At 41.2% G+C, this 27,724-nt stretch overlaps 1 protein-coding gene across 1 annotated transcript in view; it reads left to right on the forward strand.

Moving 5' to 3' along the window:
* The window catches only part of fgl1 (fibrinogen like 1), a 75,335-nt gene extending 47,830 nt beyond the window's left edge, over positions 1-27,505 (forward strand). The window contains exon 8 of the mRNA XM_003221637.4: positions 24,617-27,505. Coding sequence (XP_003221685.2) covers positions 24,617-24,776 — 160 coding nt within the window. The 3' untranslated portion in view covers positions 24,777-27,505. The remainder of the gene's footprint in view (positions 1-24,616) is intronic.
* Positions 27,506-27,724: the final 219 nt, after the last annotated feature.

A 27,724-nucleotide genomic window follows, 5' to 3' on the forward strand; every position in this document is an offset into this window, starting at 1 on the left:
AGTATGGAGACCCCCGCCACCAGCCCCATACCCCAGGGGGAGCGAGGAGGTGCCGATGCAGTTGGGCAATGTGCGTCCCAGGTTAGATGCCGCCGAGAAGGCCCGCCGCCAACGCCTAAATCTCTGTTGGTACTGTGGAAACGGGGGCCACTTCGCCAGAGAGTGCCCAGCCAAAGGGAAGCCCCCCGCCCGTCTGGCGGCGGCGTCCTCCACGGAGACGAAGATGTCTGAGGCGGCTGGCGCACAGCCGGCGGGGGAAGCCAGCGACCGGGCATAGAGAGGCTCGCGCACCCGGTCAAAAAACCCACTCAAGAGCCGCCAACCGGGGTCCTATTTCTTCTAGTGGTCACCTTGTGGTCAGCAAAAAAGGGGCCAGTCATGGTCCATGCCATGATAGACTCAGGAGCCACAAACAATTTCATTGATAGAGAGTATGCCGACTCTCTGGGATTACAATACCATGACTTCAAGAATGCCCGTGTGGTGCAAGCCATCGATGGCCGCCCCCTCAAGACGGGTCCCGTAAGCCAGTGGTCGGAACCCACCAGAATGTGGATAAGGGAACATATGGAAGAGATTTCCTTCTTTGTTACCGAGGTTCCCCATTTCCCTGTGATTTAGGGAATTCCATGGCTGACACTTCACGACCCAAGCATCTCCTGGTCCAACAGAGAACTGCAGTTTGCTTCAAAATATTGCCAAAACCATTGCCTTGTAGCCAAGATCTGCCATGCCACAGACACTGAACCCATTATCACCTTGCCCAAGAAGTACTCAGAATATTGGGATGTATTCAATGAAAAAGAGGCCGAGAGATTACCCCCACATAGACCTTATGACTGTGCCATTGACTTGGTGGAGGGGGCCCCGATCCCGCGAGGACATCTCTACTCCCTGACTGAACCGGAGCAAGAAGCTCTCAGGGAGTTCATAGAGTCAAACCTTCGCAAGGGATTCATCAGACCCTCTCAATCCCCAGCCGCTTCCCCAGTGATGTTTGTGAAAAAGAAGTCGGGGGAATTACGCTTGGTGGTGGACTATAGAGCATTGAACAATATCACTAAGCGGAACAGCTATCCCCTGCCCTTAATCTCGGACCTACTAGACCGACTTCGAGGAGCCAAGGTCTACACCAAGCTGGATCTTCGGGGAGCGTATAATCTAGTTCGCATCAGAGAAGGGGACGAGTGGAAGACCGCCTTCCAGACTAAATTCGGATTATTCGAGTCCCGAGTTATGAATTATGGATTATGTGGAGCTCCCGCAACGTTCCAGCATTTTGTCAATGACATCTTTCAGGATTATCTAGATCGGTTCTTGATCATCTACCTGGACGATTTTTTGGTGTTTTCTAGATCACAATCAGAACATGAGAACCACGTCAGAATGGTGTTACAACGATTGCGGGATCATGGACTTTATGCCAAGCTGGAAAAATGTGCTTTTGATCTACAAGAGGTAGATTTCCTGGGCTACCGCGTCTCGCCACTAGGGCTCTCCATGGACCCGGCAAAGGTTTCAGCAGTATTGGAATGGCGGGCGCCAACCAACAAGAAAGAGGTGCAACGATTCTTGGGGTTCGCGAACTATTACCGCAAGTTCATTCCAGATTTTGCCCGCTGGTCTGATCCAATCACCAGCTGCATCCGTGGGAAACAGCCCTTCCGCTGGACAGATCAAGCAGAGAAAGGGTTCCAGCAACTAAAGAAATTATTCACGTCCCAGCCAATCCTTCAGCATCCAGATCCTGAAACCCCTTTTGTTGTGCAGGCGGACGCCTCCGATGTGGCAATTGGGGCTGTACTCCTACAACCAGTGGGAGACCATCTTCATCCTTGTGCCTTTTATTCCCGTCAATTGACCGCGCCAGAGAGAAATTACACCATTTGGGAAAAGGAACTATTGGCCATAAAGGCAGCCTTTGAAACTTGGAGACATTGGCTAGAAGGGGCCAAATTTCCCATTGAAGTCCATACTGATCATCGAAATCTAGAGCATCTAAGAACTGCCCGCAAGCTAAATCAAAGGCAACAACGCTGGGCTTTATTCTTTGAACGTTTTAACTTCCAAATTCATTATGTAACCCCAGCCCAGACCAAGCAAGCAGATGCTCTGTCACGGAAACCGGAATACGCTGCAGGACGCAAGGAGACCTTTGAGTCCCAGCTGCTACAACCCGGGAACTTTGCCACGCTCACAGTGGGGAACACCAAATCCACTCCCATTGAATCAACTCCCTCTACTCCAGGGCCCCTTTGTGCTCAAGAAATCAGGGCTAGTCAGCAAGCAGATGCCTGGGCGCAGGATCAACTTCGCCAAGGACTACATTTCCCCTTTTCGCTTAAGGATGGGCTGCTTTGCTATAGAAATCATGTTTACATCCCCCCAGGACCGGGCAGGGAAAAGGCACTTCGTTTGTGTCATGACTGCAAGCCAGCAGGGCATTTCGGGCTATTCAAAACTATGCATTTGATCCTAAGGGATTTCTGGTGGCCCAAGATCCGCAAGGATGTAGAAAAATATGTCAACACCTGCCCAGTATGCCAGCGCTCCAAGACAAGAAGGGAAAAGCCCTCAGGGCTTCTGCATCCCCTTCCTACCCCATCTCGCCCATGGGAAATAATCTCTGCGGATTTTATAACTGATCTACCACCTTCCTGTGGATTCACCACGATCCTAGTGGTGGTGGACCTTTTCACCAAGTTAGCCCATTTTATTCCCTGTGAAGGCCTTCCCACGGCCAAAGAGACTGCAGATCTATTTCTCCAACATGTTTTCAGATTGCACGGATTGCCCAAGAGTTTGGTCACTGACCGTGGGTCCCAATTCACCTCTCGCTTCTGGAAGGCACTACAAAAACTATTGGGCATAGACTCTCGTTTATCTTCGGCTCATCATCCTCAAACAGATGGGCAAACTGAGCGCACCAATGCCACTTTGGAACAGTACCTTCGCTGTTATGTAAACTACCAACAGGACAATTGGGCTTCCCTGTTACCACTGTCGGAGTTTGCCTACAATAATGGGGTCCAGGCTTCAATTAAGGAAACCCCGTTCTTTGCAAACTATGGCTTCCATCCACGTTTCTTTCCTCCTGTCATTGAAACCTCAGAAGTTCCCGCAGCAGAGGACTGGCTGCAGGAACTCACAGCAGTGCAGCAACTTTTGCTCCAACAACTAGACCAAGCCAAGGAGGACTATAAACGCCACGCTGACAAGCATCACCAGCCGGGCCCCGAAATCAAGGTAGGAGACCGGGTTCTTCTGTCCACTCGCTTTTTGCCCTCCCACCGTCCCTGCCGGAAGCTAGATGCCCGTTTCATTGGTCCCTATCCAGTGGTGGCGCAACTTAACCCCGTGACTTTCAAACTCCAACTTCCGCGCTCTATGCGCATTCATCCAGTGTTCCATCGCTCCCTGCTCCTTCCGGCGGATGGTGTGCGCCCTGATGCAGACCGGCCGGCCCCCGCCCCTGTTTTGGTGGACGGAGAAGAAGAGTTCGAGGTTCAGGACATTTTGGATTCTCGCTTTCACCGCCGCCGCCTACAATATCTCATTGACTGGGTGGGTTTTGGCCCCGAGGAACGTTCTTGGGAAGACGCTTCCACAGTCCATGCTCCTGATCTAACCCGCCGCTTCCATCAGACCTATCCCGCCAAGCCGCGGCCTCGCGCCTCGGGGAGAGAGCCCCGGTTTGAGAGGGGGCTTGAGGAGGGGGATAGTGTGATGAGTCATGGGCCATGTAGTCCCGTTCATGGCACTGTAGTCCCAGATGAAGAGGAGAACTTGGGTTTTTCACCGTCTCAGTCAGAATTGGAACCTTCCCAGCCAGATTTGGGAACCTTGCACCTGCAAGAGATTTGTCTTCCAGAAATCTGTCAAACAAGCCCTGAGTCTAAATCTCCTGTGTTTTCTCGCCACGAGTTTTGTAAACATCAGAGAGCAGTTCAAGCGGCCTCTCGTAGGAGTGCTAGGATAGCTGCTAAGAATTCAGCTGATTAAGCCTGCTTTCCATGGGAAACCTTAAGGAGTCATGCATCTGGACTCAGAGATTAGCTTTCGTTTCTAGTTCCCCAGAGAACTGCTCTTTGGTGGGAAAACTAGACCCTATTTAGGTGTTTTACCCACAAAGGCATCTTGCGGAGTCAATTCGTCAGCAACTGGAGTAGTGTGTGTGGACAGCTACTCCGCTTCCAAGCCTTGTTTCCTGATTCAAGCCTTCGTTTTCCAGCCTTGTTCTTCCACGGATTTTGCCTTGCTTTCCAAGACCCAGCCTTGCCTTGTTTCCCGGATTTTGCCTTGCTTTCCAAGACCCAGCCTTGCCTTGTTTCCCGGATTTTGCCAAGTAAATACCACGGATCTTGTTCTTGTTCCTCGTTCCTTGCTGTCTTGTATTCAAGCCTTGTTTTTTCCGAGAGTCAAGTTACTTCCTAGCCTCGTTAAGTTCTTGGACTAAAGGACCTTGTCATCTCCCCTCACTTTGCCTGGCAAAGTGAGTGTTTCGGTTATTGGATTACAACTTTGGACCTTAATATTTCATATTGGACATTGTTTCTTTGGACTAATTTTGACCTTTCCTGAAAGGTCTAATTCTGGACTATTTTCTACACTTGTTTTTATTAACTTTATATACTCCTTCAATAAAGATATTAGATAGATTCTGGCCTCTGTGTATGGTTATTGGTGCCCTGCAGCCGGGTCGTGACACCAGGTTTCAGCAGTGAACTGGAGCAGATACTACTGAAGTGGAAACCTGCTTTGTTTGTCATAATGCAAGTTGTGCTAATTCTCTGTAAAGCAAAGAGAATTGAGTTTAAAATGTGGCATGAGCAGAAGTCACAATTTTCCCCCTTCTGCCAGCCTTTCCCATTCCTTCACAAGTCGAGCCACAACCTCCATCATTCCCAGTCACCATGGTTAGAAATGCCTTCCGTAATCTGTTTCTGGGAAGTTGCTGTAGGAAAGTAATGAGGTGGTTGGAAGGAAATGCAGGTGGAAAGGGACTTCAGATTTCTTTCCTATACTGTCATGTAATGCTTTATATTGCCCTGTCTGCAGTTCTAGAGGCCATTGGCAGCCACCCAGTTCTGATACACAGGTCTGTCACCATCCGATCTTGTTTGGCCCTCAGCCACATCAGATGAGATCTTTGTAGGATAAGATAGGAATGAGTTTGTAATGGGAGTGGGTATAGTTTTCCACCCCTTCTTTTTAAAGACTCAGCATGTTTTCAACGACATCCTAGGGGGCTATGGGGACTACTCAGACAGACTATTATGAGCAAGAGAAATACATAAATGATTGCATTTAAGCTACATCCATAGCATATCGCAGGAAACTGTAATACTGCTAGATCTAGTGCTTGTAGAACACAGCTAAGCTATACAGTTATGCAACAACTGTGGAAATATGCATGTTCCTTTAGAAATGAGATGTCTTTTTTTAAAGCAATCTAAATCCACTTGGCAAAAGATGCCAATCCACATTAGCTGCATTCTTTCTCTGTGTAGTATTTTATTTGTTCTGGATTTGTGCAGGAAAACTGCCCAGACCTTAAAACTCAACAGACCCTATCAATATATGGCTGCGGGGATCTTCCCGTCCGCCCCAAGTTGATCAGAAGCCAAACTGCCTGTGTGAAAGTCCTCATCAGTTTGTTTCAGCACTTTATCAAAATGCGATAAAAAGGAGGAAGTAGACCTGTGTGTAAATCCTGTTCCAGTAAAGTCAAACCTTCCACTGACTTCAGAAGGAAATTTGTTTGTTGCAGGAGACTTTTGAAAAGTCACATTAGTTTCTGGTGACTCACCATGGAATATCCCCCCTCCCTCCCATGAATCACATTTTAAGAGTCACAGAATAATTATAGTACTATTATTCCGGCTCTTGTTTAGTTTTTGCTACTGGTTCATTACCAAACATAGACGTAGCTAGAACCTAATTTTCCTTCCACAAAGTTAAGAGACTTCACAGTTATGACATGAAGATTTAATTCCTCCCTTCTGCAGCTCTAAAAGACCAATGAAATTTTGCTTCTGGGGTATAGAAGACCATTGGGTAAAGGGAGAAGAAGACAGATGGAGTTGGAGAAAATGACAAAAACCCATTTCCTTTAAAATGAAAGAGAAACAATTCAGAATCCAAACCATAAATGATTTTGGCAAACTTGAAAGGCAAATTGAATTTACCCAGAACCTTTATTTGAAATGCCTTTTTTGGTATAACAGCTCCCAGAATCCCCTAGTAGCCACACTTGCAATTTTAAAATAATAATAATAATAACAATAATAATAATAATAATAATAATAATAATAATAATAATAATAATAATAATTTATTATTATTATTATTATTATTATTATTATTATTATTATTATTATTATTATTGCAAAAGGCCACCCTACAGGGATCTGCACGAATCATCCGAAAATACATCACACAGTCCTAGACACTTGGGAAGTGTTCGGCTGTGATTTTGTGATACAAAATCCAGAATATCTATCTTGTTTGCTGTGTCATACAATGTTGTTGTGTCAATAATAATAATAATAAAACTTTATTTATGCCCCGCCACCATCTCCCCGTGGGGATTTTGGGCGGCTCGCATTGTTACAAGAGTAACAAATACATCATACATATAAATACAAATACAAATAATAATAATAATAATAATAATAATAATAATAATAATAATTTATTTGTAGCCCACTCTATCTCCCCTAGGGGATTCTGGGCAGCTACCAACATAATAAAGACAAACATTCAATGCCTGTATAAATATAATATATATATATATATATATATATATATATATATATATATATATATATATAAAAACCAACAAACAATACAATAGGATTGTTTGTTTCCCAGGCAGTATGGCCATGTTCCAGAAGTATTCTCTTCTGACGTTTCGCCCACATCTATGGCAGGCATCCTCAGAGGTTGTGAGGTATACCTCAGAACCTCTGAGGATGCCTGCCATAGATGTGGGCGAAACGTCAGAAGAGAATACTTCTGGAACATGGCCATATTGCCTGGAAAACACACCACAACCCTGTGATCCCGACCATGAAAGCCTTCGACAACACAACAATACAATACATTACACAAGTTAAAACAAGTAATTTAAATAATTATCAGTTAAATAATCAGCATTTAAGCCATTAAAACCATCTAAGGTAGAATATCAAATCCGTTTCCTTTCTGGTCCATTTATCAGTGTTGTAAGCTCTTTTCCTCCCTCTCGTCATATGCTTGCAAGCATAAGAATGTTTTAAGTTGCTTTTTAAAAACGAGTAAGGAGGGGCCCATTTTGAGCTCCTTAGAGACGGTACTCCAAAGATGGGGGGCAGCCATTGAGAAGGCCCTCTCGTTACCACCACTTCTGCTTGAGACAGAGGTGGGATCGAGAGTAGGGCCTCTTTGGCAGATCAAAGACCCCAGGCAGGTTTATACAAGATGATGCAGTTTTCTACAGAGCCTGGGCCCGAACCATTTAGGGTTTTGTAGGTATCAATCAGCACTTTGTTTTTTAGCCTGGAAGCAGACCGGAAACCAGTGGAGCTGCCGTAACATGAGAGTTGTCCTCTCCCTGAATGGCGCTCCAGTTAGTAGTCTGGCTGCCGATCTCTGAACCAGTTGAAACTGCTGAACTACCTTCAAAGTTAGCCCCACATAGAGGGCATTGCAGAGTCCAAGTGGGCTGTGACTAAGGTGTGGACTACCCTGATCAGATCTGACATCTCAAGGTACGAGTGCAGCTGGCGCACAAGTTTTAATTGTGCAAAGGCGCCCCTGGCCATTTCCAACACCTGGGGCTCCAGGGTCAACAATGAGCCCAGGAGAAGACTGGGTCTTCAGGGGGAGTGTGACCCCATCCAACACTAGCTATAATCCCGCACTTAGTCTGCCTTCCGACTGACCAGGAGTACCTCTGTCTTGTCTAGATTTAGTTTCAACATTAGCCCTCATCCAGTCCATTACTGATGACAGGAACCAGTTTAGGACTAGGACAGCATCCTTGGCATTGGGTGGAAAATAGCTTTACCCTTCCCAATCCGATATGTGTTTACACAGGAATATTTTCTGTGTTTACTGGGATTTCTTTCCAATTTAAGTGTACTATGCATATAGCATTGCAACCTCAGTTGGCATTCATATACTTACATATTCTTTGTGATTTGAACATCACCTGGTTACTCTGAAATCCAAAGATACCTGTTCAGAGCTGGATTAACCATTAAGCTGGGCATGCCATAGAATCAAACTGGAATCCATGCAGTAATATCTACAACTGGAATGGTGCATAGAAAATATCTGTGTATCTCAGAAATTCACAAATCAGGGAAGGAAGCAGGCATGCTGTGTGTCACAGAGAAACTTAAATAACCACCCCTTGACTACAAATAGACATATACCTACAGTCCTGAACATCCTGAACTGCAGTGCATATTAAGTGTGGGATTAGCTACTTTAACTGGATTACAGTTAGTTTAATGCACCCAACACCAAGATGGTCCGTGGCCTCATTTCAAATGCTGCCAGACAGGCTTTGCAGGGGAAATTATTTATAACAGTGTTGAGTTAGACACATCTCTGTTACTGTTTCCATTTAAGTTGCACAGAACTCTAATTAGGGGGAAATAAATTGCAGGATCTATCCAAGGAAAGCATAATTCAATTGACTGGTTTCATCTGTCACGACACAATGGTACTTTGTGGTCACTCAGCTGCTTGCTGGAAAACTTACTTTATGTAATAACACTTTAAAGTGAGTTTTAATTAAGTTTAATTTTTTAAAAAATATTGACAGTGAACAGGTTTGATGCTGAAATTGGGTTTAGGTGTTGTTAATCCCTCCCTTTAAGTGTTTTATAATAGGTTTGTTGGTTTTCTACACGTATATTTTACCTCTCCTTGAATTATTCTAAGGCAGTATTCGTGGCTGTCCTACTCCTTTCCACCTTCCCATTTTATATTCACAACAACCTTGGAAGGCTAAAAGCAGTAGGACCAAAATCACATAGAGAGTTTCCACAGCTGAGCAGAAACCTGAATTTGACTATTTTAAACCCCTATCCAGTATAATAACTGTTATGCCACATCTGCTCACTTTTGTTTTCTCATATATCTATACACATAATAAAAGTGAAAAGCTGTATGTGTTTATGTGGCAGGGGTGTCCATTCACGCAAACAGCCTCTGGCCTCCACAAACAGGTTATAGTTTCCAGTGCTGAGGAGCCACTAAGTCACTCCCTCCCAGGGACATTGCAGGTTACAGCGATCACATCCCAGTGTTCTTTTCGCTCTCTATTTGCATGACCTTGCCCACTGCCTCTCCTTGAACCCTTTCCTATGGCACACAACAAACACAGGAATTGTTCCACAACTGAACATACTAGAGACATTTGGGGAGAATTCACCATGATTTATAGGAGTTGTAGGGACTGAGATGTATAGTTCACCTACAATCTAAGAGCACTTTGAACTCCACCAACGATTGACCTGGAACTCACTTGGAAATCAGACCCAACATGGCCAACTTTGCATATTGGCGGGTTTGGGGGTAATTGAATTTGGCATCCGGGAGTTACAGTTCACCCGTATTCAGAAAACACTGAACCCAGCTAACGTCAGATCTAGACCAAACTTGGCACACAGACTCAACATGGCCAACTGTGAATACTGGCAGGGTTTTGGCATGATTGACCTTTAACTCTGGGAGGTATAGTTCACCAGTGTTCTATGAGCCCTTTGAACCCCACCAATGCCAGATCTGGACCAAACCACACAGACCCAACGCTGCCAACTTTGCATACTGGTGGACTTTGCATACTGGTGATTGACCTTGGCATCAGAGAGTTATAGCTCACCCATATTCAGAGAACACTGAACCCAGCAGATGAGTGCTCTCAACCAAACTTGACACACAGACCCAACATGGCCAACTTTGAATACTGGCTGGGTTTGGGGAGGATTGCCCTATGATTCTGGGAATTGTAGTTCACCCACATACTTATGCATTATCTAATGGGAGCATTAATAAAAAAACAAAAGGAAAGACTGGCTTTTTTCAAACACATAGCGTTACACATTACAAAACTGATATGACCAAACATCCCACAACAAAATATGCCCTTTTCAAAGAATGCGGGCACCGCCAGGTACCCAAGCTAGTATGTTTATATTTAAAAGTTATTACGCCTAACCACGTCAAATGCCACATTAGTTACAAAGAAATGTAATAAATAAGCACTGGAGTATTCGCATAGCCATTCCTGAATGCAACTTACACAGTTTTAGCAGTCTTTGAGGGAATTCCACTTTTCTCAAAACCCTAGTTTCACAATGAATATCAACACAATCACTGGTCTTCCAAGGACATCTAGATCAAGGCTGGAGTTGCATCAAGCAAGGCCCCATGTAAGCCGCCCCAAGTCACTTCAGGGAGATGGGGCGGGGTATAAAAATAAAGTTGTTATTATTATTATTATTATTATTATTATTATTATTATTATTATTATTATCAGCACAAGTAAAACCCTTAATTTTTTTCTTTCCAGTGCTAAATCCCAGCAAGCTATATTGGCACAGTAAATTCATTAAACTACCTCATAAAATAATCAATGCATCTGATGAAGCAGACTTTGGTCTGGGAACACTTTATGGTACCATAAATATATTTACCTTTTAGACTTGTTATTGAGTTGTATACATATTGAAGATGCTGAGAGGAAGTAATCTGGCTATCTTGAGCTTTACAAGTGAAAGCCTCTGAATAGTCAGATGTGATCCTAATGCACTTCAACAATGTGTAGTCTGTAGTAATAGGGAAAGCTTTGCACCAGTGAGGAAGTTTTCTGCTTCTCTAAAAGAACTGGACGTATGATGGCAATGTTGGATGCCATGCTTGAAAATGACAGTGCCTTTCTTCCCTTTACTCTTTGTTTGCTGTTTTGTTTTGCTTTCTAACTATGCCTTTTGTCCCAAACAATAAAGCTTTCAGAAGAGGAGTGCTGTAAGCAGGAACAAAACAGACCAGGGGAAAGTGCTGGCAGTAGACATAAAAAGAGAAAGGATGCAGCTCCCTAAACTGTTTGGGAAAGGGCTGCCAAGAGGGAGAAAAATCTGATTTACTGGGATGTAGCGGGGGATTCTTTTTGCCGCTAAGTAAATCAAGAAATCACAAAAACAGCAGGAAGGATTTGCCTGAGGCCAAATCAGATTGCTGCCCACAAGGTCAAACAATCTGTTGCCTCTAAAAAAAAAAAAGCATATCTACATGCAATTATAGTTAGACTATGAAACTCACAGCCACGGGATGCTATGGCAGCTGCCAAATTTGACAGCTTTAAAAGGGGAAGAGATAAATTCTTAGAGGTTTGGGTCATAAATGGCTGCTAGCCACAATGCATATTGTTGTTTTTAATGTAAAGGCTTTCAAAATACCATAAAATGACAAATATCTTAAAAGAAATAACAAGGAAAAGTAAGTTATAAAAAGTAATACAGGCAAGAAGAAAAGTAATTTTCAACTTTCTTTTCTGCAGTTGTGAATATACATGATATATCCATATCCCTCTCTCTAAAACTGCATTGAACATTGCTTCCAATAACTAAATCTTACTATCGAAATCAAAAACTATTAGGTCACTTTCCTTCCTCCCTTCTTTTCTTTTCTTTTCTTTCTTTCTTTTTTTTTTTTTTTGCAAAAATAAGTCCATAAGGGGTTTGCATCTAACATTTCTATACCCTTCTGAGGATTTTCCAAAACTATCAACAAGTTATCAACAAATGCCCTTAGCTTAGTAGTTCCCAACCTGTGGTCCATGGACCACCAGTGGTCCCCAAGAACTAAAATATGGTACTTGGCCTCACTGTTACTACACCGTTGAAATGAGAGCGACTGGTCTCGCGAAACCCTCTTATAGTTCCGAGGCAACAGGGATGTCGAGAGGGGAGAGGCTGACTACCCACGAAAGGCGCAACAACAAGCCTCCTGACTGTTGCTTCCCCTCCTCCTCCATCACCTTGAGCAGAGCCATTCAATGTGGTGCCTGGAAGCATGGGTGCATTGGTGTCTCTGTTTTTAGGCCTGTTCCTGATGTGGTCTATCCAATGCAATTTTCTGAATCAGCAGCACAAATAACCAAACCAAATCTAAAGTTCACCAAAAACTGATTCATAACCGTTTTGGTACTAATGTTGGAAAGTGGTCCATGGTCAAAAAAAGGTTGTGAACCACTGCCTTAGCTAGTACATTTCTTTTTTTTATCCCTATACTGAGAATTATCTCATCTTGTCTTATGTCTCTATTCAAAACCTCAAGAACCAAATAACCCAAAAGCAAATACAGTGGATACCCTTGTCTTGAGCCTCTTTGAATCTTACAATGCTTTGTTAACTCTCCCTTGACTAACTCATTTAATACACTTAACTGCAAGCTTCAGTTTTACCAAAATTCTAAATAAGACATTTCAGTTCAAATTATCAGAAGCCTTTTCTCCATGCTACAACAGATATTATTAGAGGCACCATATCTATGTAAGATCAATTGTTTGAGAGCACAAATTGAGAGGTATAGGTCTTATTTATGGGCTAATAATGGTTAATTTCCTTGTGAAAAAAGTTATGGCCTAGATAGACGTTTCATTTGATTTCAGGCATTTTAAAATACATTCCCTGTATGGAATTCTGTTAGAGGTTTAGTAAATCTCCTCGTTTTCCAGCCTGTCTGGAACTATAAAAACATAGGAGTTATCAAGCACCTGGCAGACAATGGTGATCAGGCATTCTATGCAGCTTGATCTCACGCATGTTTACTTGGAAATTAAATCCCACAGCATTCAGTGAGGCTTACTACTATGCCACTCTGCATAACGCGGTGCCCTTTGCCTGCTTCATGCTCTGTCCAGGAGGAAAAAGAAGCGTAAATCACTACTGAATTCCTATCTAGCATCAGCTGTTGGCTAGGGATTTTGAGGTGAAGCCCAAAACAATAACTTTTCTAAGCTCTGATTGCACAGTATTTATGCCTCTCTTTGCAAGTAAGTTATATGTTGTTCGCACTGGCAATGGCTTGTGTACATAAGAATATTTTCTTTGGAAAGGTAGCTATTGTGCCTGCAGATGAAGGGGCTACAGCAGTCCTTACTCATTTTCCATCTCAGATACAATGGAAAGTGGTGCCAAAGTTAAACAGTGTATCATGGGAGCCTGTATTCATTTGCTTGGAGGTAAGCCAAAATGCGTAACTAAATGGAAGGAGGACAATAGTTCCCAAATAAGTCTTCAAATTTGCAGAAATTAAAGCTTTCTAGCATCAAATTTTCTAGCATTCCAGACATTCACATTTCAGGAGTTAAGCCTTCAGCTGACCATTTAGAAAGATAATGCATGTAAGGTAAAGAAAAAAGGCAGGCAATGTTACCAAGGGAATGAGAATACTGCACATCTATTTATAATTAGCAATGTCTTACTCCCTGCAGTGCTAAGAATTTGGCAACTGAATGAAGATTTCCTTTGGAGTGCAGCATTCTTAACTGAGAGAGGCCAGTGCTACCTTTGGTAACTACATTCAACTGAAAAGGAAATACTTCCAGATATGAATGAAGAGGTTGCAATCCTCCATATAAATCAAGGCATCGAATTCTTGCTTTTCCGAAGTACAACATCCAGAATCATCCAGGCAACACTGCCACTGGGAGATTCTAGGAATTGTATTTCAAAAGAGCAAGTTTCCAAAATTATAGAATACTTGAATGAGACTAAGCATTGCTGAGCCCAGGAGGATTTCTAGGTAAACATGTAAAAGGTCTGTTATCTGACTGTGCAGAACACAGATGATCTGAAGGATCGGGACATCTATAGGGATATTAAGGTGCTTGTTTACACTCAACTCCTGGAACAATTCCATCAGCGTTGCCTCCAAAAAATCCTGAAAATCTCTTGGGAAGACAGGTGGACAAATGTCAGCATGCTGGAAGAAACAAAGACCACCAGCACTGAAGCAATGTTCCTACGGCATCAACTTCGCTGGACTGGTCACGTTGTCCGAATGCCCGATCACTGTTTCCCTAAGCAGATACAATACTCCCAACTCAAGAACAGAAAACGGAATGTTGGTGGACAGGAAAAGAGAGTTAAAGATAGGCTTAAAGCTAACCTTAAAAACTGTGGCATAGACACCAAGAACTGGGAAGCCCTGGCCCTTGAGCACTCTAACTGGAGGTCAGCTGTGACCAGCAGTGCTGTGGAATTTGAAGAGGCACGAATAGAGGGCGAAAGGGAGAAACATGCCAAGAGGAAAGTGTGTCAAGCCAACCCTGACCAGGACCCCCTTCCACCTGGAAACCGATGCCATCATTGTGGAAGAACATGCAGGTCAAGAATAGGGCTCCACAGTCACCTACATATCCACCACCAAGATACTGCACTTGGAAGGACATCATACTAGGACAACGAGGGATCGTCTAAGTAAGTGAGTCTGTGCAAGGCAGCTAACTACCGTGTTTCCCCGAAAATAAGACAGTGTCTTATATTAATTTTTGCTCCCAAAGATGCTCTAGGTCTTATTTTCAGGGGATGTCTTATTTTTCCATGAAGAAGAATTCACATTTATTGTTGAACAAAAAATGAACATTTATTATATACTGTACAGTAGTTGTCACACTAAACCAGCATAACCAGACAAACTGTGAATCCTATCAAGAATTTCTTATTACTACCATTATTTCCATGTACAACACTTTATGGTACGTACATTTACCAATCCTGCATGCTCTGGTGTTCTGTTCGGCGGGCATGCTTCCAAACAAAAACTTTGCTAGGTCTTACTTTTGGAGGAGGCCTTATATTTAGCAATTCAGCAAAACCTCTACTAGGTCTTATTTTCTGGGGATGTCTTATTTTAGGGGAAACAGGGTAGCTCTAAGAATCACAAAGTTATGCTGTGTCATATTTATAAGAAAGGAATATAATATTGCAGACCTTTGCTTCTTCTTTTATTTCTTAGTAACATGTGAATCACCAGTCAGGACTGGTACTCAAGGCGGGTCTGATAGTATACACATTTCATAGAAGGCAAATGTAGTACTATTCAAATTTCACCTCTCGCCTACAAGTTTCTTTGTCTACCAGAAAGCTTATTCTGCCATTATTTTCAATCAGTAAAGCGAGATGGAGCAATTTATATTTGGTTTATATCTCATCCTTCGCTCACAACTGGAATGCAGCTCACAATCTAATTTCCTTTCAAAAGTAGACTCCATTAAAGCAACAATCACAATTTTAAAGTGCGAACAAGCAAACTTATAACATACAGTTGAGTGAAAACAGTTTAGAAAGCACCACAATTAAATTGCTTACTTATTAAAAAGTACAGCAAATCCACTTAAAGCTGTATCTTTAGTTGTTACTGAAAGCTTGCCTGAATAAAAAATAGAAATAAAGCAGAAGGAAAACAAAAAGGAAAACATAATCAATCTCAGGAGACAGTTCCTGATTGAAAGCAACCACCAGGAAGACCCTTCCTCATTACAAATATGTTTCTTGAAAAGCCAAGATTTCTCTGTCAAAAAGTGCTGTTTCCTCACCAAACCATAACTCCCATGATTTGTTTATTTATCTATTTACCACACTAATAATTCTGCCTTTCCCAAAGGGGATTCAGTGTCCTTACAAAGGCACCAATTTGATGCCGCATATAAAAATACATTGTTAAATAAATAGAAGCATTAAAACCAACAATTCCATAGCATTGAGCCATGGCAGTTAAATGGTGTCAAACTGCGTTAATTCTACAATATATATGCCCAAGAGAAGAACTTTCCATAAAGATCAGTAAAGCTAGGCAACATTTGGGTGGGAAAATGTGGCCTTTTGAGTATCTTGGAACAAAGTAATCCAGCATTTAAATCCTGAGAAACTGTTGAACGGAACAAAGTTCCAGTTTACTGCACACAAAATCGCCCTATTGAAAGGTAGTGCCTTGACCTTCCTCCTGAGTTGATATATATATATCATATAAATTGAGCTGTACGTATTTACTGAACTTGCTGGATGGCATGCTCAAACTGGTAAGCATTACATCTGGCCATGCTTATTTTGCTTTGACCTGAAACTTTCCCCAAATTGGAATTTGGCACCCAAGCCAAAACATTCCCCATCTAGGCAGTAGGTTTAGCCTTTACCCCTTTATATTCTCCCATGGATACTCACAGTTGCATTTTCCTCCCTCAGTGAAAAGCACCATGCTGCACTTAGGCAGTAATACATGAACTAAGAATGACATTTGCACTTCATTCCTGATGCTGGTTGACCTAGTTCACCACTGACTGGGATTTCTCAAAAATACACATTAAACTGTGCTTTGTTGCTGTGTGCCTTCAGGATATTTCTGACTTATGGCAACCCTAAGGTGAACCTATCAGCAAAATTTGTTTAGAGAGGGTTTGCCTCCATACTAAAATGCTTTACTTATTACGTGAGATGAAGTCCTAAATCAGACCAAAGACATATTTAATGCACACAGTGGACAAAAAGATACCTGTAGCACTTTTGAGAAGATACCTCTGGAATCTTAAACAGAACATGCATGTGGTAACATCCTTCAGCTCATGTACCAGAGGAACATGAGGCATATCCCATCCCTCAAAAGGACATTATGATCATAGAATCATAGCATCTCAGAGTTGGAAGAGACCACATGGGCCATCTAGTCCAACCCCTTGCCTTTGACCATTTTAGTTGCCCTCCTCTGGGCACCTTTCAGTTTGTCAATATCTCTTTTGAACTGTGCGGCCCAGAACTGGACACAGTATTCTAGTGAGGTCTAAACCAGAGTAGAATAGATAGGCACCATGACTTCCCTCAATCTAGACGTTGTTTTTAACCTGTGGGTCCCCAGGTGTTTTGGCTTACAACTCCCAGAAATCCCAGACACTTCACCAGCTGTTAGGACTTCTGGGAGTTGAAGGCTAAAACATCTGGGGACCCACAGGTTGAGAACCACTGATCTAGACATTATATTCCTTTTGATACAGCCCAAAATCCTATTGTCTTTTTTAGCTGCTGCATCACACTGTTGACTCAGTCATCTTGATGTAGGCACCCTTCCCCTCACAATGATGGCCATTTTACTTGTAAGGTTGTTCCTCTATATTTATGGTTTTGACTTCTGCAGATTTGATTATTCATGTATTTGATCTAAAATGTTCTCTCTTGTTGGGAACTATGGGAGCTGAAGTCCAAAACACCTGGAGGCCCAAAGGTTGGGAACCACTGTTCTACTGTAAATGAGAAATCCTCTCTTGATCCCAGCTTGCTATCAGAAGAGTGGTTTTTCCCCATTCTCCTAGCCTCTGAACTCTAGCTGCAAACAATGACAAAGCACTTGTTCCTTCTCTGAAGCCAGAGATCAGCTGACTCTCAACAGTATCCTGTAGAAGTCACAGTTCCATTCTTCGAGCCATTCTGAAAACAAGAAAAATAATTGCCCCATCCCCTAACAGAAACATATGACTCCCTGTAATATCACACAGAATTTTGAAATCAGCTCATAGAGGTATCAAAGACGGCTGTGGAGTGTTAGAGCAAAAGAGGGAGGCTTTCTGCATAGCCAATGAAAAGGTAGCTCAGCAAATCTAAGCTGCTGGCTGTTGGCCAGTCTGCCTATATTTAACCTGCAACAAGAGTTCCTAACAGATACCAATCAGTTGCCTAATAGCTAGCGTCATCACTTTTGTCCTGCCATGTTAACTCCATGTGTTGGCAGAAAATGCATTCACAAAGTCCCTCCAGAGCAACTAATCAAATCAAACAGAACACGAACATTCCTTCTGTGGGTGTTTGATTGCCAGATATCTTTCTCCTAAGTACAACCTGTAAACGAAAGAATAAAAAGAATTTTAAGACCATTCTCAGACCTTCTCAGGGAGCACACAGGTGGAAATTGTGCAGCCACTGGATATTGTTGAACTGCATCTTCCAGCATTCCTCACCATTGGATGTGCAAGCTGGGATTGCTGGGAGTTGCAGTTTAACAACATCTGGAAGGCCCCACAGTTCACAGCTCTGGGGGAATGAGAAAGGAGAGAGTGCTAAGAAATCCTACATAATGCAATGGAAAAGTTGCTACCTTAAAAACAAAATTGCTGTGTATCATAGCTGCAAACTGTTGCTTTGTGATGTGAGAACAACCTTCAATTTTGAGCTATGGAAATGTTTAAAGGTCACACACAATGTCTATTGTAGCATACATTTTAAAGTTTGAATTTTAATCTGCATTTTGTAGGTGGATTTTAACTTGTATTTTCACTCTGTGGATCTTGTATGTGTTTTATCTCTTGTATTAGTGATGTTGTATCCCACCTCGAGCCACAGGGATAAATGTATTGTTGTTATTATTATTATTATTATTATTATTATTATTATTATTATTATTATTAGCAGTAGTAGTAGTAGTATTCCAGAATACCTTTTCATTGTGTACCTTATCACTTAGTTATGTTAGTTATTAAAACTTGTACGCCAGTTGCGCCCGTACCTTGGGAATTTTGCCTTGGTCAAGGTGGTCCACACTCTTGTTACATCCCGCATAGATAACTGTAACACGCTCTACGTGGAGTTGCCTTTGAAGACTGTTCGGAAGCTTCAATGGGTAGCAGCCAGTTTGCTCACTAGAGCGGCGTACAGGGAGCACACAACTCCCTTGTTGCGCCAGCTCCACTGGCTGCCAGTCTGCTACTGAGCACAATTCAAAGTGCTGGCTTTAGCCTGTAAAGCCCTAAATGGTTCCGGCCCAGTTTACCTGTCCGAACGTACCTTCCCCTATGGGTCACTTCGGAGATTAAGATTGTCTGGGGAGGCCCTGCTCTCGGTCCCATCTCCTTCGCAAGCACGACTGGCAGGGATGAGAGACAGGGCCTACTCAGTGGTGGCCCCTCGACTATGGAACCCCTTCTCTAGTGACATTTTTTTTTTTTGCAAATACTTTTTATTGTGATTTCTTTCAACACATGGTACACAGACAAACAAGTATTCACTATAGGGATAGGGGTGGGGTTTGTGGTGGCACATACACGGATTGGGATAAGGGTGCAGTGGGGAAGGGGGACTGTGGGACATAAAGGGTGGGGTAGGGGTTTGGGCAGAGGGGGAATGGGGAGGTGATATTTCGACTTCCGATTATGCTCACTAAGTCCATTACTTCAGTCCTTAATTCTTTTGTAGTTTTGTCCTTAAGTATTCCTCAAATTTAGACCAGTCAGTAGCCTTTAGTGGGGTGCCATTATTTCTTTTGATCCAGAAGGATAGTTGGTCCATATTCTTAATTTCCATCACTTTTTCCAGCCATTGTTCTTTAGTCGGTACTTGCGTTGACTTCCAGAGTCTTGCAATCAGGAGCCTTGCTGCGGTTATGAAAAAGGTGAAAAGTTTGTCGGTATTAGTGTCAATTCTGTCCTCGGGGTCATATAAACCTAGCAAAAGTAGTTCCGGCCTTTTCACAAATTTCGTATTTAATATGTCATTACTCTCTTCCAGGATTGTAGTCCAAAAATTATCTAATTTCCTACACTTCCACCACATGTGGAAATAGGATCCTATTTGGGCTTTACACCTCCAGCATTTATTATTTGCGTCCTTATACATCTGCCCTATTTTCTTAGGTGTTAAGTACCATCTGTGTATAAGCTTAAGCCAATTTTCTTTCATATCTACTGAGTACGTATATTTTATTTTTTTATTCCAAATCGACTCCCATTCGCACAATTGAATGGGTCTGTTTATGTTCCTGGCCCATAGTATCATAGAGTTAGTTACTAACTCTGTTTCAATTTCCCAGGACAGAAGTTTATTATACAATATGGATATGTTCTTCCTCTCCACGTGGATAAATTTGTCCCAAAATCCTTGTTCTTGGTCAAATCCGACTATTTTGTCTCTTTTATATGCCTCATTAATTTGGAAAAGTTGGTACCAGGACACATTTTTGTTCAGTTTTTGTATTTCAGCTAATTCTTTTAGTTTGGGGGGGTTGGATTTATCCTTTGCCATAATTAACAATTGACTATAGGTCGGCCAAATCCGCCAACCTAATAGCCTTCTATGATCAGCTTCAATCGGGGATAGCCATAGTGGTGTTTTAGTGTAGAAGCGGGGTTTATATTTTTCCCATGTTCTCAATAAAACAGATCTAATAAAGTGATTGCCAAATTGTTTATCAATTTTCATTTTTCCATACCATAAATATCCGTGCCAACCTTTCTTTAATTCATGGCCCTCCAAATTCAAAATTTTATTTTTTTCCAATTTGATCCACTCTTTTATCCAAAGAAGAGCACTAGCATCATGATAAAGTTTTAGATTCGGGAGGCCAAAACCTCCCTGCGTTTTCGGTGAAATCATTGTGCTAAATTTGATCCTGGGTTTTTTGCCTCTCCAAATAAATTTAGTGATGTCTTTTTGCCAATCTTTGAATATCTTGGGACTCCTTATAATTGGTAGGTTTTGGAATAGGTACAGTAACTTTGGCAGGACATTCATCTTAATTATTGCTATTCTTCCCATTAAAGAGACATTTAGATTTTTCCATTTTTCCAGATCCCTTCGAATTTCTTTCCATTTCTCAATGTAATTTAAATCTAGTAATTGATTATTTTTCGCTGATAGCCAGATCCCTAAGTATTTTAATTTGGGCGCTGTTTTTAACCCTGAGATATCGTATAGCTCTTTCTGTTTCTTTTTTGACATATTTTTGGTAAGGATCGTTGTTTTCTTTGTATTGATTCTGAGACCGGCCACCTTTCCATATTCTTCAATTTTCAGAAGCCAATTTTTAATATTCTGGATTGGATTTTCTATAATACATATCACGTCGTCTGCGAACACCCGATATTTATAATCTTGTTTGTCTATTTTAGGGCCTTGCAAGTTCGAATCATTTCTAATTACCCTGAGCAGGGTCTCTAATGCCATAATGAATATTAAGGGTGAGAGGGGGCAACCTTGTCTCGTACCTTTGTAAATTTCGAATTTTTTTGTCTCCTGGCCATTAATTTGTATTTTTGCCCATTGTTCCTCATAAATACTATTGATGCCATTTTGGATTTGAAATCCTAGGTCCAATTCTCGAAATAACAATTTGAAAAAATTCCAATTTAAATTATCGAAAGCTTTCTCTGCGTCCAAAGAGAGAAGGCCCACTTCTGTTTGATTATGTTGTTCATAATATTCCAAAACATCAATTATTATTCTTACGTTGTCCTTAATCGATCTAGCTGGGAGAAAGCCCGTTTGGTCTTCTCCTATCCACTCTGCAAGGAAGTCTTTCAGCCTGTTCGCCAGGATCTTTGTGAAAATCTTATAATCTGTATTTAGGAGGGAGATGGGTCTATAGTTTTTCACATCCGACATATCTAAACCCTCTTTGGGTATCACTACTATCGTTGCCTCCTTCCATGAATCTGGTATAACTTTACTTTGGAGGGCCTGGTTCATTAATTTTTTCAGGAAGGAGGTCACTTCTTTTAATCCTAATTTATAAAAGCCCGCAATAAATCCATCCGGCCCCGGGGTTTTATTACTATCTACATTGTTGATTACTTTAAGAATTTCCTCCTCTGTGATTTCTTTATTGAGTTCGCGTCTTTGCTCTTCTGTGATTTTATCCAATTGTAATTTGCCTAGGAACTCTGTTATAGCCTCGGGATTGATATTATCTTTAGAGTATAGGTTTTCGTAATATGTTTGAAATACTTCTTTTATTTCCTCATCTAAGTTCACTATTTTGCCTTCGGTTCTGATTTTAATAATTTGTCTGCTCTGTTTCTTCTTCCTTATTAGACGGGATAACCATTTTCCTGGTTTGTTTGCGTTTTCAAAGGCGTATTGTTTAACCCATTTAATTTGTTTTGCCAATTTCTCTAAGTCTCTACTCTCTTTCATTTTATTTAATAAATCTAGATTTCTTTTTATCTTTTTGTTTTTGGGGTTGGCTTTTAAGTCCTTTTCCTTCATCTCAATCTCCTTATTTAAACTATTCCATTCTGCTTCTTTTTGTTTTCGTTTAGTAGCACTTAATTGGATTAAAAATCCTCTCGCCACTGCTTTATAAGCGTCCCATACAATTTGTGGGTTCATTTCGTTGGTGTCATTGATATTAAAGTATTCTTTCGTCATCTCTTTAATTTTGTCTATATCTTTCTTGTCTTTTAATAGATTTTCGTTTAGCCTCCATTTCCTTACAAACCTTTTTTTATTAAGTTCCATTACTAGTGGGCAGTGGTCCGATAAGTCTCTAGGTAAAATGCGTATGTCCGATACCTTTGTCACAAGGGATTTGGAAACCCATATCATGTCGATCCTCGACCATGATTGGTGCCTATTTGAATAATGTGTATAGTCTTTTATTTGGGGGTTTAGTTCTCTCCACGTATCTACTAAATCCAGTTCATCTTTTAATGCTAGGAGGCTTTTAGGGAGGGAGGTGGTTTCTTTAACTTTCTTTGGTTGTTTAGTTTTATCTAATTCTTTATCTACTACTCCGTTAAAGTCACCAAGAATTATAATATGATCAAATTCTACATTACTAATACTTTCTCTCAATGTTTTGGTGAACTTTGTTTTGGGGCCATTTGGCACATAGATGTTACAGATTAAAGTTTTTTCTTCCTCCCGGTCAATTAATATTGCTATGACCCTACCTTCATTGTCTTTAAATGCTTCTTTTGCTGTGAGGTTGTCATCTACGTATAAAGCCACTCCCCTTTTTTTATTGGTGTCCGCCGAGACGAATACCTTCCCTAGCTGATTGTTAATCAAAAGATTGGAGTGCGTACGTTCAATGTGTGTCTCCTGTAAAGCTATAATACTGTAATTTCCTTTTCTTAATTTGTTAAATAATCTTTTACGTTTAATGGGCGTGTTCAACCCGTTAATATTGTTTGAGAAACATTTTAAATGAGTACAGACATTACTCATCTTTGAGGATTCCATCATCTTCTATTGGTTCTCCCGTGTCCGAGTCATCTTGGTCCGCGATCAAGTCCAATTCAGCGACTGTTGGGTCACTGTCCTTCGGCGAGTCAAATCTTCTCTTCTTGGTTTCTTTAGGATTTTTGCCATTACTTGAGGATAATGATAATCTATTTACATTTAAATCTTTCTTTAACATCCTATAAAAGTCCTTTGCTTCATCCTCCGAAGTAATCCATACTCTGTCATCTTTGTATGTGGCCATTAGGCCTTCGTATTTTTCCCATCTATATTTTATTTGTCTTTTCTTGAGTTCGTCTGTTAGGAAGTAGTACTTCCTTCTCCTGTTTAATATCGATTTTGGAAGTTCCTTTAATATGATCAGCTTTCTGTCTTTGTACCATATAGGATTTATAGCGTTTTTCCTGAGTACTTCGTCTCTTGTGGTTTTCTTCAGGAAGTGAACCATAACATCCTTGATTACTTTATTTTTCTTGGTAAAATTCGACTGAATTCTATATACCCTGTCGATTTGGCCGCAGGCTTCCTGTTCCGTGCATTGTAGAATCTTAGCTGTTATTTGTGTGATCACCCAACCAATATTTTCTTTTTCCTCCTCTTGAATGTTCCTATATCGTAATTGGTATTCCAGTGATTGGAATTCCAGTTTTTCCTGTATTTTTTCCATTTTCTTCTCCCTCTCCTCCATGGACTCCATTTTCTCTTGTAATTTCGTTTGCATTTTGTCATTTTTTCTGTTCACTATTTTTAGTTCGTTAATGTCGTTAGAGTTCTTAATAAGTTCTTTTTTCATAGCCCCCATCTCTCCTCTCCACTCTTTTTTCAACTCTGCCAGTTCTTCTTGCAGAGTCTTTTGTTGCAAATCCTGTTTTTTAGCTATCATTTGGACCTCACTTTGCAGTTGGTCCTGTTTCTCCGAAATTTTCTTAATCTCCCTCAAAATATCTTTTAAGCCCCCCTCCTCTGGAAGGGAGGTTCTTCGCACATTTAGCCTAGAGTCCTTATTGTCTTTTCTCTAGTGACATTAGATCAGCCCCCTCCCTTCTAGCCTTCAGAAGGAAAGTAAAAACCTGGCTCTGGGATCAGGCTTTGAGCGAATAGCGCAGTGCAATAATCGACTTGAACTATGTATAATGATGATGATGGAACAACCTTGGCCTATGATTTCTGGATGGCATGATTTTAATATTGAAGTAATGTTTTTAAATGTTTAATCTGTATTAATTTAAATTTAGTTTAACTGTTTGTATATGTTTTTAAGACATCAAATAGTTGCCATATGCAAGCTGCCTTGAGTCCCCTTTGGGGTAGAGAAAGGCAGGGTATAAATAGGCTAAATAAATAAATGTTGGACTCTGTAATGGAAACCCCAACACAATTCAGGTTTGCAGTTTTAAAATCGTTCTTCTTCTATATATATATATAAAAGATAAAGCTAGAATATACACATTGATGTGTATACTTGTGAAACTTGAAAATTAGAACAAGTCAGAGAGGAAATTATAATTGGATTCTAGCACTACAAATAATCTGCATATGCAACTACTGTACCAGAGAAATAGCTGGTTCTTGTTTCAGGCTAAAACGTATCTTTTATTTGTTTTCTTTTCTATCAGATGTCACTCTGCCAATCTTAATGGCCTGTATTACGATGGACCCTACTCAGCAGCAACAGACAATGGGATTGTGTGGTACACATGGCATGGATGGTGGTATTCTTTGAAGTCTGTCACCATGAAAGTCAGACCATCAGATTTCCGTTCTAATGAGCTTTAAGTCTATTTCCTGTATATATCCGTTTAATTGGTTGTAACATGATATTTGATTTCTTCATTTATCTCTGTGTAAATCGGGGGTGACTCTTTTATGGATCATGACTGCAGTCAAATACACAGTTAAATGTTCAGGGGGCTCAAATATAACATTGTGTCAAAGCAAATAGATTGTACACAAAGGTCTAAAACAGTAGATCCTAAATTTACAATGTTGATGAGCGAGCTATTTCAAAATCAATCTAGGTTATATGTCTTCTATAACTATTTTTATAATAGTTTCACGATCTGTGGGTTTTGAACTGAATGTGCTTATTTGTCTTTAAGGTGTCACATAACTGTTTTTGTACAACAGACCTAACTACGCTTCTAAACTAAGGAAAAGGCCAATAAATTCTATAACAAAGATTTACACCTCCTCCTTATCCCTGTGTATCTATATACTAAAAGTACACTGGATGTAATTCGGTCTTCCGGATGCTTTAACTATTGACCTATATACCGCAACTTTATCATTCTCGGTCTGCAATTTTCATGACCCTATATCTAACTTGTCACATTATATTTATATGGGCTATAAGGCTGACGGAGCCAAGTATCCTAACGGATGCACAGCAAGTGAAATAAAATGAATCTGATCAAGCAGATATTTCTAACATCAAATTAAGTGAGGCCATTCCCCTTAGTTATTAGTCTATAATTTCTGCCATTCAGTTCTGATGTGACTTGAGGTTATTAAAGAGCCCAAACGCTTCAATGAATATTCTTTACATAATAGACTTTCCAAGCAGAGCCAGCTCAAGATGAGACATTTTGTCTTTTTAAATGGCATGAACATATAATAGGAGAGAAACACTGCAAAATTCCTTGCATAATGTCCAGAGCTTATCTTTGAAATTACATGCAATTATATAGAGTGATTGCAATTTGATAGGTACATGATGACTACACACCCATTTGTTTGCTGTTACTTATGACATAATTGGTGGTATATTTTCTTTGCATCCAACTGTTTCCTATTTTGAGAAATCAAATATCAGCAGACAAATAAGTGACACAAGAAAAAATAATAAAGTACAGAAAACTTAGACTACAGTTGTTTATGTCATTCTAATGAGAGCGACAAATACCTTATATACTCAAGTATAAGCCGACCTGACTATAAGCTAAGGCACCTAATTTTACCACAGAAAATTGGGAAAAATTATTAATTCGAGTATAAGACGAGGGTAGTAAATGCAGCAGCTACTGGTACATTTCAGAAATAAAAATAAATACCAATAACATTACATTAATTGAGGGATCAGTAGATTAAATGTTTTTGAATATTTACATAAAACTGTAATTTAAAATAATAAGACTTTAATAAGATAAAATTGCCCAACTCTGATTAAATATATTGTTGTAGTTGAGCCAGTGAGTAATGCTGCAAGCAGTAGTATGAGTACCAGTAGGGGGGAAAGGGTTAATCGCAAGCAGGTGTCAGATGAAGAACAGCAAAGGAAAAGGATTCGGGATATACTTATGGCACCTACTGATGAAGACACATTCAAAGGGTTTTCAAGTGGCAGGGAGTCAATGAGCGAGGAAGGAGATATGGTGAATGGGAATAGAGGCGTAAAGAGAGTTACGCGGGAACAAGAATCAGATGAAGAACGGGAGAGGAAGAAGATCCGGGATATACTTACTGCTCCCACAGATGAGTCGTTTATGGGTTTCTCTGGGAATGATGGGTCTGGGAGTGATGAGGATGGGAAGAACACATTGGATTGGACTAGGGTACAAGAGATAAGGGATATATGTGCGGAGCCAACTTCTAGTAACACGTTTGTGGGGTTTTCGGGACATGAGGATTGGCAAACGGGAGATACATCCGAGTCATGGGGAAACCTAAGTCTTGACAGGAGATGGAGGAACTGGAGAGATGGAAACAGGGGTTCAAGTGTGAAGACAAGGACAGCTGTAAGAGATGATGATGGGATGGAGGCCAGCTCATCATCGGATAGTGATGTGTAAGTTAAAAGTAGGCTCTGAAATGGGGAATCTTTGCAGCAGGCAAAGTGTCAGTATTGTGTGGATTTGTCGCTACCTGTTTTCCTGTTGGGTTTTGGGTTCGAGTTCTACAGCCTGGTGTTTGTGGTTCCTATGAATCTTCAATTTGGACTGGCTTATCATGAGTGTGGCTCTCTCCCTTCCTGGACTCTTGGACTGATTTGACTACGGCTCTGTTTGTCCACCTTGGAAACGATGTTTGGATTGGCTTACCATGAGTGTGGCTTTCTCCCTTCCTGAGCTCTTGGACTGATTTGACTACGGCTCTGTTTGTCCACCTTGGAGACGACATTTGGATTGGCTTATCGTGAGTGTGGCTTTCTCCCTTCCTGGGCTCTTGGACTGATTTGACTACAGCTCTGTTTGACCACCTTGGAAACGACGTTTGTTTGAACTTCTTCTACGGCGACTCTGGAACCTTGGCTGGCTTTGACAGCTCCTCTTGCATTTAACTCTTTTGGTGCAGTGCTGTCTGTTGGAACGCTTTTGTTACAGCGCTGTTTACTTGCTGTCACTTTGACTGTGTTTTAATACGGGTTTTCTTTCTGTTTTATCCGGGTTATTTTCCGTTTGCCTTTTGGAGCCAAGTTTGGGCAAATTCTTTGAGTTTTGGCCAGAGACACTGTAGTTAAGCGTCTCAGAGCATATTTTGTTTTGCAATAAACCTTTTGTTGGACTAAATGGTGTGTGTGACTCTTTAAGGCCTCTGTATCTTGACATATATACTCAAGTATAAGCCGACCCGAATATAAGCCGGTGAGGACCCTCACTTGAGTACAGGGCCGGCCCAACACGGAGGCCACGTGAGGCTGCCGCCTCGGGCGCAGGCCCGGGGGGGCGCCGTTAGGCGCCCTGGCCCCGCCTCCCACACTGTGTGAGAGGCGGGGTCAGGGTGAGCTG

Source organism: Anolis carolinensis, chromosome 5 (genome assembly GCF_035594765.1).
Source record: "Anolis carolinensis isolate JA03-04 chromosome 5, rAnoCar3.1.pri, whole genome shotgun sequence".
Taxonomy (NCBI): Eukaryota; Metazoa; Chordata; class Lepidosauria; order Squamata; family Dactyloidae; genus Anolis; species Anolis carolinensis.